The sequence below is a fragment of the Bison bison genome, unplaced genomic scaffold (genome assembly GCF_000754665.1).
Source record: "Bison bison bison isolate TAMUID 2011002044 unplaced genomic scaffold, Bison_UMD1.0 scf7180017864238, whole genome shotgun sequence".
Taxonomy (NCBI): Eukaryota; Metazoa; Chordata; class Mammalia; order Artiodactyla; family Bovidae; genus Bison; species Bison bison.
This window is the reverse complement of record NW_011494810.1, coordinates 2,456,763-2,468,677: the sequence shown is the minus strand read 5'-3', so window position 1 is coordinate 2,468,677 and position 11,915 is coordinate 2,456,763. Positions and strand designations below refer to the sequence as shown.

The 11,915-nt window shown below is 56.9% G+C and overlaps 1 protein-coding gene across 3 annotated transcripts in view; it reads left to right on the top strand.

Moving 5' to 3' along the window:
* The window catches only part of GRK6 (G protein-coupled receptor kinase 6), a 15,066-nt gene extending 3,575 nt beyond the window's left edge, over positions 1–11,491 (top strand). Inside the window, exons 2-16 of one of the 3 annotated variants that reach the window (XM_010846551.1) lie at positions 771–866; positions 1,814–1,926; positions 2,054–2,131; positions 2,444–2,544; positions 2,879–2,971; positions 3,077–3,140; positions 3,279–3,419; positions 3,706–3,896; positions 4,573–4,610; positions 4,701–4,790; positions 5,789–5,997; positions 6,089–6,226; positions 9,328–9,465; positions 9,558–9,692; positions 10,363–11,491. In XM_010846551.1, coding sequence (XP_010844853.1) covers positions 815–866; positions 1,814–1,926; positions 2,054–2,131; positions 2,444–2,544; positions 2,879–2,971; positions 3,077–3,140; positions 3,279–3,419; positions 3,706–3,896; positions 4,573–4,610; positions 4,701–4,790; positions 5,789–5,997; positions 6,089–6,226; positions 9,328–9,465; positions 9,558–9,692; positions 10,363–10,473 — 1,692 coding nt within the window. In that variant the 5' untranslated portion in view covers positions 771–814 and the 3' untranslated portion in view covers positions 10,474–11,491. Of the gene's footprint in view, positions 1–6; positions 867–1,813; positions 1,927–2,053; positions 2,132–2,443; positions 2,545–2,878; positions 2,972–3,076; positions 3,141–3,278; positions 3,420–3,705; positions 3,897–4,572; positions 4,611–4,700; positions 4,791–5,788; positions 5,998–6,088; positions 6,227–9,327; positions 9,466–9,557; positions 9,693–9,883 lie in introns of those variants that run through there. The other 2 variants (XM_010846552.1, XM_010846553.1) reach the window with 2 other exon arrangements.
* Positions 11,492–11,915: the final 424 nt, after the last annotated feature.

The window sequence follows — 11,915 nt, the reverse complement described above, 5'->3', positions numbered from 1 at the left end:
CTGACTTTGAAAAGTCTGAAGAGTTGGCCACACCGAGCTGGCATTCCTGCCTAGTCAGAGTCAAGCAGTCAGCTGCGGTTGTGCTGCAGCTGTCTCCGTTTGAGGGGTCCGGTTCCCACACTCCCCACCGCTCCCTGTTGTCTCCCATCTGGTCCATATTTACCGCACCTGTCTGATTCTGTAGGCATTTGAGCTGCTGCCCAGCAGCTACAGATGAGGGATCAGCTAGGTAAAATGAGGTACCAGGCCTCCTGCCACCACTTCTTTCGCATCTGATGCAGTGTCCCGTCATAGGGGCCTGGAGCCTCCCTGGTGACTCAGCTGCCCTCTGCCATCTCTCAGGCATGTCCCACACGTCCCAGGATGTCTCCCTTCTGGGCCTGGACTTAACACAGTTTCCCCCACTATCGTGTCCTTATCTTCACTTGGGAGAGAAACTCCTACCTGGTTGGAAGCAGCTGAGCCTTGCTGAAGCTAACTGGAAACCCCACCTCCCACCCCCACCCGCCCATGGCCTGGCCTCATGCCCTTCTTGGTTCTTCCATCCCTTCTTGGCTCTTCCAGCCTAGGAGCCCCTAGCAGGAGGGCCTGGGGTCCATGTGTGTCCTGAAACCCAGCAAGAGCATGTTGCATGCAGAAGGAAGGCCCAAGGGGCCTCTCAGAGTGGACTGGGCCTAGGCTGGACCCTGAAGGCCTCTGGACCACACTGAGGGTAGCAAGGAGGATGACAATGGCAGGAATCAAGAAATAGCGCCTGTTTGCTTCCACAGGTGGTGGCGGGAATCGTAAAGGCAAAAGCAAGAAATGGCGGCAGATGCTACAGTTCCCCCATATCAGCCAGTGTGAAGAGCTACGGCTCAGCCTCGGTGAGGCCTTGGTTGAGACCGCGGGGTGGGGTGGGGTGCAGAGGCGAGAGAGTCCTGGTGTGCCAGGGGAGCCTCCCCTGAGACCTTGCCTTGGGCCAGAGGGTTGTGGGGGTTTCGGGGAGCAGAGAGATGGAGGCTGCACCACCCAGCTGAGTTTCAGTTCCTGGGTCCAGGCGGGGTGGAGGGCAGACAGCACAGGACAGCAGCGGGCGGTGGGGGTAGGCGTGGGGAGGAGCCCCGCGTCAGATTTGGGGGCGGTCTGAGGGAAGCTGCAGAAGGGAGGACCAGGCCTCGGGTGAGCAGGGCTCGGAGGACAGAGCAGAATGTGCAGGGGGGGCTGGAGTCAGGTCACACACTGACTGTCTGGGGTGGTGGAACCCAGGCCTGTGCGCAGCCCTACCCAGCCTGGCCCTGGGGGTGCCCAACAAAGCCTTGACCAGCAGGGCCCAAACCCCCTCTGGCCTGCACGTGGGCCAGGAGTACACCATGGCTGCTTCCACCGCTGGGAAGGAGGCTTAGCCTCGAACTCACCGGAAGCCACAGCTTCCTCCCACACTTTCGCCAGGCAGGCAGCAGGTGTGGGCTGGGCCAGAGCTGGGCCGGAACCACACAGACCACACCCAGCCCCAACCATGACGTATGTACAAGTAGTGCGAACTGGAAGTCAGCAGCCGGAAGTGAGGACCCGGCTCTGGAGCCACACTCCTGCTTGTGTGATCTTGGGGCTAATCACTCAGCCTCCCTGGGCCCTGGAGTCCCAGGGCTACGATGGCAGTAACAGTGGTGTCGCCTCAGTGCTGTGGCAAGGGTTCTAAAGGAGACAGTGGCTGCCATACTGCAGGGCTGGAAGCTGTTGGCGGGGGCTCCGGGCCTAGCGGTGTGGACAGGAGTGCCTTGCCGGCAGGCTCCAAATCCAGGAATCCAGCAGCTCCCACCTCTGCCTGCAGAGCGTGACTACCACAGCCTGTGTGAGCGGCAGCCCATTGGGCGCCTGCTGTTCCAAGAGTTCTGCGCCACGAGGCCTGAGCTGACTCGCTGCATTGCCTTCCTGGACGGGGTGGTGAGTGCGGCCCAGCCCCACACCAAGGGTGGGCAGAGGTCCCGGGCCACATGTGTGTCCCGTCTCCTCACACCTGTTACTCCATCCAAACCCCAAGCCTTCTCTGCCTCCACCCCCACCCCCGCAGGCCGAGTATGAAGTGACCCCTGATGAGAAGCGGAAGGCATGTGGGCTGCGGCTCATGCAGAATTTTCTGAGCCACACGGTGAGTTAGCACTGGTGCAGGGACTAGGGTAGTGGACAGAGCTCAGTGATGGTGAGAGGAATGACCACTGCCTGTGCAGAGTGTGCCCCTGGAGCTACTCCAGGCTCACCAGGTGGCACCATGGGCAAGGAGTCCAGGTGGGTGGGCCAGGACACTGAGCCCAGCAGCTCTGCTTCACCATGCCTCAAGGAGAGCTGCAGAAAATTCAGCCACTAAGCAGGCTGTGTACCCCTGGCCACCCAGCACAAGCCCGAGATCTCTGCCCTGGGGGTGGGCAGGTCTTGCCCTGACCTGTCTGTGGCCTGTCCCCAGGGTCCTGACCTCATCCCCGAGGTCCCCCGGCAACTGGTGACGAACTGTGCCCAGCGGCTGGAGGAAGGACCCTGCAAAGACCTCTTCCAGGAGCTTACTCGGTAAACCTCTCCCTGCCCTCAGGCTGAGAACTGTGTCCTGAGGAGGGGGCTTCTGCAGACCCAGAGGGCTATGAACAGTGCAGCAGGTGGTGAGCAAACTCAGTCTCTCACCCCAGCCTTGCCCCTGCTCTGTGACCCTGATCAGGTTGCCTCCCCTCAGGTAGCATCCTGGGCTTTAGCATCGGATATCCGTCTCCCCCGCAGGTGGGCTAGCAGGAGGGTTGGCCAAGGATTCTGCCTTTCAGGCTGAGCATACACATAACAGGGGGCCTGGCCCATCGAGGGGAGAATGGGGGGTGTCAGGTGCTGACCAGAGGCTGGGCCTTCTCGACAGGTTGACCCATGAGTACCTGAGCATGGCCCCTTTTGCCGACTACCTCGACAGCATCTACTTCAACCGTTTTCTGCAGTGGAAGTGGCTGGAAAGGTGAGCTCCTTGAAGGCTGGCCCCAGATGGGCCGGGTTGAAGGGGTTCTCATGGGTCTCAGGCCCCTGCTCAGCTAGTGTTTGCTTCCCAACCCCTTGTCCACAGGCAGCCAGTGACCAAAAACACCTTCAGGCAGTACCGAGTCCTGGGCAAAGGCGGCTTTGGGGAGGTGAGTGGCCAGGCCAGAGCCCAGCAGAGTGCAGAGGTGGGGTACAGGGGACCTGACCATCCCCTTAGCCTCTCTGAGCCTATAACCCTCAGGAAGGCCGCAGCTGATCCCCACTTGCCCCCTCTATCCTGGCTCCAGGTATGCGCCTGCCAGGTGCGGGCCACAGGCAAGATGTACGCCTGCAAGAAGCTGGAGAAGAAGCGGATCAAGAAGCGGAAAGGGGAAGCCATGGCACTCAACGAGAAGCAGATCCTGGAGAAAGTGAACAGTAGGTTTGTAGTAAGTACAGACAGGAGACCCCTCCTTTCCCCCACGGCCACACCGGCCCTCCCCACTCACTGGACTAAGACCTCTTCCCTCCCTGACCCGCCCCCTCCAGGCACCGCTACTTCTCCTGCCCTCAGAGATGCCTGGGAGGGGCAGGTTTGGGATATTGACGCCTGGCCTGGGAAGCAGGATGGCCCCAGGGAGTGGCACTAAGAATAGTTTTTGGGTGGCTGGTGCTAGCCCCGCCACCGGGCATCCCATGGCCTCTGCTTCAGGGCTCATGTCCCCTTGGTCACAGGTGAGCTTGGCCTACGCCTATGAGACCAAGGAGGCGCTGTGCCTGGTGCTGACGCTGATGAACGGAGGCGACCTCAAGTTCCACATCTACCACATGGGCCAGGCTGGCTTCCCTGAGGCTCGGGCTGTCTTCTACGCAGCAGAGATCTGCTGTGGCCTGGAGGACCTGCACCGGGAGCGTATCGTGTACAGGTGCAGGGGCGTGGCCCTCCCGGCCAGGGGCTGCGGCTAGGCTGGGGTGAAGGCTGCAGAGGCATGTTGGTGTGCTGGCACTGTTGTGGCGGGCACAAGTCTGTCGGACCTTGGCTCGGGCTCCACGCTCACCCACGCTCACTAGGCTGCTAGGCTCAGCATGGCTCAGAACCCAGGCTCTGGGGTCTGGTTAACCCATGTGTGAATCCTGGCCCTGTCATCCCTATGTGGCCTTGGCCAGTCAACTCCCTGCTCACAACACCATTTTTTTCCCCTGGGAAGCAAAGATTTTAATTCCTGCCTCGCAGCTTGTTGTAGAGAATGAACGAGATAATGCTGGAAAGTACACAGAACACGGCAGTGGGGAGCTCTGCTTATTATTATTAGTAATGCTTTTGGGCTTCCCTGGTAGCTCATCTGGTAAAGAATCCACCTGCAATGTGGGAGACCTGGGTTCAATCCCTGGGTTGGGAAGATCCCCTGGAGGAGGGCATGGCAACCCACTCCAGTATTCTTGCCTGGAGAATCCCATGGACAGAGGAGCCTGGCGGGCTACAGTCCATGGGGTCACAAAGAGTCAAAAATGACTGAGCGACTAAGCACACCAGGAGGGGGTGGCCCCGTTGGCTGTATGGCCAGCTGAGCAGCATCTGACTCTGCCATTCTCTCCTTACAGGGACCTAAAGCCAGAGAACATCCTACTAGATGACCATGGTGGGTGAGGGGCCCCTAGGGGCAGGGGAAGGATGGGAGAGGTGTGCCCATCTGCCTAATGGGCCTCCCTGCTTCTCCACCCACATTCAGGTCACATCCGCATCTCTGACCTGGGGCTGGCTGTGCACGTACCCGAAGGCCAGACGATCAAAGGCCGTGTGGGCACCGTGGGCTACATGGGTGAGTCTGCCTTCCCCTGACCCACCAGCCTCCTGGGTCCTCTTGCTGTCGTGTGTCCAGTCCCACCACTTCTGTTGGGAAATCTCCTGTACCTCACGGAACAGAAAGAGCTGATGTTCCTCTTTTATAGATTAGGAGACCAAGACTCAGCCAGGGCTCCACACACTGAATCCGCAGCGTTCACTCACTTGCATAGTCATTGAGCCCCTCCTACCAACTGGGCCTGAAGGTGGCTACCAGTGAAAGACAAGGGCCTCACACCTGTTTTCCATAGCCCTGGTTCCTCCACTGCCCCAACCTGCCCATGCTAGGAGTGGGAGTGCCCATCTATGGTAGGGGCCATGATGAGGCCCCAAATTCCCCTGGAGAGCACGTGACACAGTAGACAGAGCTCCAGCTGTGTGCTCCACCGTCTCCTTATTATGTGTCCAAGGGCCAGACATTCTCCTTCTCTCAGCCTCACTGTCCCTGCCTGCAGCCTGCTCCCAGGGCTGCCTTGAAGCTGAAAGGAGGCAGTAGAGGCAAAACCCCCCACCTGCCCGCTTTAGCAGGCAGTCGACACCCAGCAAATGGGTTGCCATCTTCTTTCCTCTCTTTGACATTGAAGCTAGAGGTTGCAAACTGGTAGCCACGCTGGGTCTAATTTGGCCTCCATCTGTGTTTAAATCAAATCGTTTTTCAAACAGTTTGAAGTAGTCACCAGCATTTGATAACCCAGACAGCTTCACGTTAAAAATATGATTTCTGACTTCTCTTGAAAGATCAGAAGACCTGACCCCTGACCCCCAGCCCACCCTGCAGGGCCATACCAGCTCCTCCTGGTGGGCTGTGAGCTCCCCTACTCCCCGTGGTCCCCACCAGGCTGCTGATGGTGCCTGCCTGGCACTGGCTGCTGCACTGGGTGTTTGAACTGATCCCTGGCCTTGACATGCGAGCTGGGCATTCCCAGGGCTCAATTCTGCCTCCCGCCCAATCTTAATTCCTGCTGTCCCTCCCAGCCCCAGAGGTGGTAAAAAACGAACGGTACACCTTTAGCCCGGACTGGTGGGCACTCGGCTGCCTCCTGTATGAGATGATCGCAGGCCAGTCACCCTTCCAGCAGAGGAAAAAGAAGATCAAGCGGGAGGAAGTGGAGCGGCTGGTGAAGGAGGTGCCTGAGGAGTACTCCGAGCACTTCTCCCCACAGGCCCGCTCACTCTGCACCCAGGTACGGCCGCCAGCAGGAGGCGCAACCAGCCGGGGCTGGGGCTGGGGTTACCTCTCCCAAGGGTACCCTAACCGCCACTGCCCTGATGCAGCTTCTCTGCAAGGACCCCTCCGAACGCCTGGGGTGTGGTGGGGGCGGCGCGCAAGAAGTGAAGGAGCACCCCCTCTTCAAGAAGCTGAACTTCAAGCGGCTGGGAGCTGGCATGCTGGAACCACCCTTCAAGCCTGATGTGAGTGCCACCCACTCCTGCTGAAGGCAGGGCCAAGCCCAAGCAGAGCTGGGGGCTCTTGGAACATTGATTGGGACCTGCTCAGTGCAAGCATTAGAAAACCCAAGTGGGTTAACCAACCAAACAATTCACCAGGCTCCTAAAAATGAAAGGCCTGGCTTTTGGCACACTGGATCCGGGGCTCCAGCAGTGCTGTAGGAGTTCTGTCTTCCTCCTCCTCCCCACTACCGGCTTCCCTCTTGGGCAGCTGTCCCCAGGGTATCAGGCCTTCATTCTAATGACTCAGCCACCCTGGTAGACAGAGAGTGCCTCTTTGCTCATTGCCTAATTACTCGGATGCCCCTCAGCAGCCACATCAGGACCACGTGTCCACCCGTGCCACGCAAGTGGGGAAGATTGGTCTTCCAAAGGGAAACCAAGATTCCTTGCCAGCAGGGGGAAGGGCCATTGGACTGGCCAGACATCCACTGCCCCCTGCACCTGGCAACGCTGACCTCCCATCTGTGAGCAGAACACTCCCCTCTGCAGAATCTCACTCACTGACTGAGCTTCTCAGTGGGTCAGGCATCTGCTATCAGAAACATCCTGGAGTCATCAGATTCTCAGTGGGAGAAGTCCAGCTCAAACTTAGGCCCAACGTGGGGCTTTTTGGTTCATTTAGCCAGAAAGTCCCAGAGTAGGACCAGCGTCAGTGGTTCACACTGTGTGGCCAGGACTCCACCTCTTGTCACTGCTTGTCACCTGTTGACTGTTCTCCCACTGAATTCAAGCTTCTCAGTATAAAGTCAGGGAAGCTTCTGATTGGCCAAGATTAGGTCATGTGCTTGCCCTCACCTCACATGTAAGAGGACTGAGTCCTGTGATTGACAGTTCACCAGGAACACAGGAACACAGGGGAAGAAGGAAGGTGATGATGGGCAGGCCAGATTGGTGGCTGTCAATCATGCATGTGATTGTTTACACATTCAACAAAGTATCTGAATGCCAGTATGTGCCAGATCTCAGAAGTCACAGAGTCAGTAGGACCTAGTCCTACCTTCATGGTCTAGTGGGAAGACATAGAAAAATAAGCCAGTAAGTGAAAAAGGCGTGGTGGAGGGGTGGGGGTATTTTTAGACAGGATGGCCTCTGAGTAGCTGTTGGATATGTATCAGTAGAAACCTAAAATATGTGAAGGAGAGAGTTGTGCCAGGATTTGGGCCATTAGCGTTCCAGGGAGAAGGAGCAGCCAGGCATCGAGGTCCTAGTCCAGGGACCAACCTTGAGAGGTGGAGCAGCAGTGGAGGCCAGTGTGGGCAGGGAAAGAGGGAATGTGGAGCAGGAGTGTTGAGGGGTGGAGACAGGTGGTGGGGCCATAGAGCTGGGAAGTGGGAGTGGGAGGCCCCTGCCTCCGTAGGACTGCGTCTTGTAGGTGGGGCTCACCAGCGCCCAGAGGTGTGGGCCTTGCCATCAGCAGTTGAACTGCAAGCCTGACTTCTGCAGCCTGCCTTAGAGCTGGCTGTCCCACTCAGCTTTACTCCAGCTTCCCTGCACATCATCTCAGTTACTCTTGAAAATCAGTGCCCTGGAGTTTAACTTTTTTAGAAGCAGATGAGAAGTGTGCTTGATGGGGATACAGTTTTTAGCCGCTTTATTGAATTCACATACCATGCAACTCACTTCTTTTAAGCATATAATTAAGTGACTTTTAGCATAAAGATGCAACCATCACCAAAATCAATTTTAGAACATTTTCATCACCCCTCCCCTCCAAACACCCCCTACTCATTAGCAGTCATTCCTCATTCCCCTTCCCCTTGGCAGCCACTAATCTGCTGTATGTCTCTCTACATTTGCCTGTTCTGGACATTTCATGTTAACGGGATTGTATAATATGTGGTGCTTTGTGACTGGCTTCTTGCAGTTTGCATGTTTTCCAGATCACCCATGTTGTAGTTCTTACTGGTCCTGCATTCCTTTTGTATGGCTGAATAATATTCCATTCTATGAATATTGCACCTTCTGTGTATTTATTCATCCATCAATGGGCATTAGGGTTGTTTTTGTTATGGGGCTGTGATGAATAATGCTATTTGAACATTAACATAGAAGTTCTTGTGGGGACATATGTTTTCATTTCTCTGGGACATATACCTAGGAATTGAACACTGGCTCATATGGTAACATGTTTAACCTTTGGGAGAACTGCTGACTTTTCTGAAAAGCAGCTGTATGATTTTACATGATGATGTTTTGACATCCTTAACAGTATGATTTAGAAAACAATGCAAAGATGAAAAAAGAAGTGGCCTTCTGGAGTGAGGTGGGCTCCTGGCAGGGGGCTGGGGGCACAGGGACTGTTGGCTGTGAAGCAGAAGGAGATGGAGTGTGCCATTGGACATCCCAGGACAGAGGGACCCATCAGCTCCAAGCCCTGCATGGGGTATCCAGCTGAAGGGGCTGAGATTCAGCCTGCTCTCCCTTTACCAGTTGCCCCCAGACAGCTGTGTACAGGCAGGGGTGGGGGCTGCCTATTACTGATTCCATATGGCACTGTGGAGACTGATGGACTGTCATGGGTCAGCTATGCAGCCTCAACAGTCCATGAGCAGTGAGGGGTGATCCCCAGTTTAGAGGGAAACTTGGGCCTCAGAAGGTATTGTCACGCTCAGGAAGTGCATGGGGCACTTTTGTATTCGAAGTAAAGTTGATTTATAGTGTTGTGTGTTAGTTTCTGCTGTACAGCAAGGTGATTCAGATAAGATATATGTATGTGTTTATGTACATGTGTATACATACTTTTTTCAGATTCTTTCCATTGTAGTTTATTACAAGGTATTGAACATAGCTCCTCACACTATATAGTATGACTGTGTTGTTTATTTGTGTAATATATAGTCGTATGTATCTGCTAATCCCAAACTCCTTATTTATCCTCTCCCCTTAAATGTCTGTGAGTCTGTTTCTGTTTTGTAAATTAAGTTCATTTGAATCTATTTTTCTAGATTCCACATGTGATGTCACTATATTTGTGTTTGTATGACTTACTTCACTTGGTATGATGATCTGTAGTTGGTCTCCTGTGGGGTCTTCCTGTCTGACCACTGTCTATGTTCCCCCAGCCCCAGGCCATTTACTGCAAAGATGTTCTGGACATTGAACAGTTCTCAACAGTTAAGGGTGTGGAGCTAGAGCCCACTGACCAGGACTTCTACCAGAAATTTGCCACAGGCAGTGTGCCCATCCCTTGGCAGAACGAGGTGGGGACCTGCCCGGCCGGTGGCTGGTGGGGGGGTCTCAGGGTTGGGGGTGACCTCAGGGGCAGCGCTCACAGCTGCCTGTTCTGTGGCAGATGGTGGAGACCGAGTGCTTCCAGGAGCTGAACGTCTTCGGGCTGGATGGCTCAGTTCCCCCAGACCTAGACTGGAAGGGCCAGCCACCAGCACCCCCCAAAAAGGGACTGCTGCAGAGACTCTTCAGTCGCCAGGTAATCCCCAGCAGTGTCCTACCTCGGCCCCCAGCCCAGCTCCTGGGGACAGCGGGTGGGAGGCAGAGCTGGTGCCCGTATGCGGGGGAATGGGCATCCTCCAGTTGTGTCAGCGGTGCCCAGGGTCTCTGGCCTCATTCCCGCCTGTCCCCCACCCCTGGCTGGGCTCATGGCCTCTTTTCTCTTTCCAGAGGTGAGCAGTGTGGGCTTCCCGTGGGTTGGCCTTGCTGCCCAGCCCCGGGGAGCCACAGGCAGCCCTTCCATGGCAGAGGCAAGATGTGGGCGAAAGAAGTCTGGTGCCCGCTCCCTACCCGTCCTTCCTTCCCCTCCCCTGCCGTGCCCTGCACCTGGCACCTGCAAGCAGCGAGCCTTGCTTAGCCGTCTTGTCTCCCCGTGCCCTGCATCCACCAGCCCCAGAATAGAGGGCCCTGGCAGAGCCTGGGATTCACCTGGTCCCTCTTAACTTCAGCCTGTTGCCAGCAGCCTCTGCACTGGTGTCCACACGTGTCTGGCCTGAGCTGCTGCTCTGGGCCCCTCGTGGGGAACCCCCTCCTTGGAGCACAGCCCTGATCAGCTCCTGGTCGGCCCTGGCAGGGCCGGGCCAGGCAAAGGCCCTGGTGGCTAACTGCGCGCGCTCTGCCTCTCTCCCTCCATGTCTCCCCTGCCCTGCAGGACTGCTGTGGAAACTGCAGCGACAGTGAGGAAGAGCTTCCCGCCCGCCTCGAGCTCCCCACCCGCCTCTAGCCCCCAGCCTGGGGCCCCCCCGGGCGGTTGGCGGTAGCAGCTACTGCGAACGCTGTTTACAGTTTTGCACAGTGGTCTTCCCCATTGTCCACTCAAGTTGTGGCCTGGGAGACACAGCCGGAGCTGTCCCCAGTGCCCTCTGCCCCGGAGCCCCTGGTCTGGCTGAGTGGTCAAGGCCTGGGCTGTCCCCTGGGACAAAGGTGCGTCCCTTCAGCTCTTGTCTGTGGAGCTCGGGGCTTTCTGTATTTATGTCTTTGTATGAATGTATATAGCAACCAGAACATTCTTAAGACTCACCCTGGAGCCAGCAGAGGGGCTGCTGCCGCACACTCCAGACACCTCAGGCCCAGCTTCGATAGGCAAAGCTGGGCCAGGCCAGGCCCCTGGGCCCTCAGCACTGTGCTTGCCACCGCCGACCTCTGAGTGAGACTCGTGCCTGCCGCTGCTGCCCTGGGTTTAGGCCGCCGCCTCTGGGGCCCAATACTGTCCATTCTCAGCACCTGTCAGAGGTGGATCTGGGACCGCTGGGTCCCCTAGGCCTGTGCCAAAGTGTGACCAGAGACTGGGCTGCCCCTGGGACCCCTCATTCCACTGCCCAGGCTGTCCCAGACGGGTCTGCCTCTGCCTTCCGGCTCCCGGGACACCTTGTCCCCTGTGCTGTGTCCTGTCCTGGAGTCACCTCTTGCAGAACACCCCAGCCCAGGTCATAGGAAGGGAAGGGGTGGGGGTGTCACTGACCAACCCTCAAACATTCCAGACTCCCCTCGAAACAGACACGTGCCCAGCAATAATCCGCCCCTCCCTCTGTGTGTGTGTGTGTGTGTGTGTGTGTGTATGAATGAGAGAGAGAGATAGAAGGGGGCAGGCTGAGGCTGTGTGCCTGCATCCCAACCCCAGCCCTTCCCAGACTGATGGCCCTCTTGGTCCCAGTGTTAATGGTAGTGTGGGATACAGGGCCCCAGTTTTTCCATATTTAAGGCCGATTTTTATTACTCATTTTGTCCAATGTAAGCTGCCACATGTCTCTGTGAATACAGTCCGAGCACAAACCTGGCTAGCTGCCCCTGCCTGCCTCTTTCTTGGCCCTGGTGGTCCAGGGATCTCCTTGTTTCCCTGGCCCTGCTGGAAGTGGGAAGGGGTTGGAAGTGGGGCTGGTGGAGGCTGCCCTTTCACCAAGGCCTAAGGGCCTCAGGACTGATCTTGGGGTAACCTCTCCAAGCTCTGGTGGCCTTTGGGCCCCACGAGTTTCCTCAATGGGATGAGGCCTGAGGGGAAGAAGCCTTGGGTCTCCACTAGGGTATGGGTCTGACTCCGCCTGTGCTGAAGAGGCAGGCTCAGCTGGCAGTATCCTCCAAGACCAAGGCAGCCTGGCCACCAGTTGTGGGTTTGGAGCCGCCTGTGGAGTAGGGTGGGAGCTCCTGTTGGGAACACCTGCTCAGTCTTGTCTGGACACCTCCATGATTTGCCCAGGGCCGTACA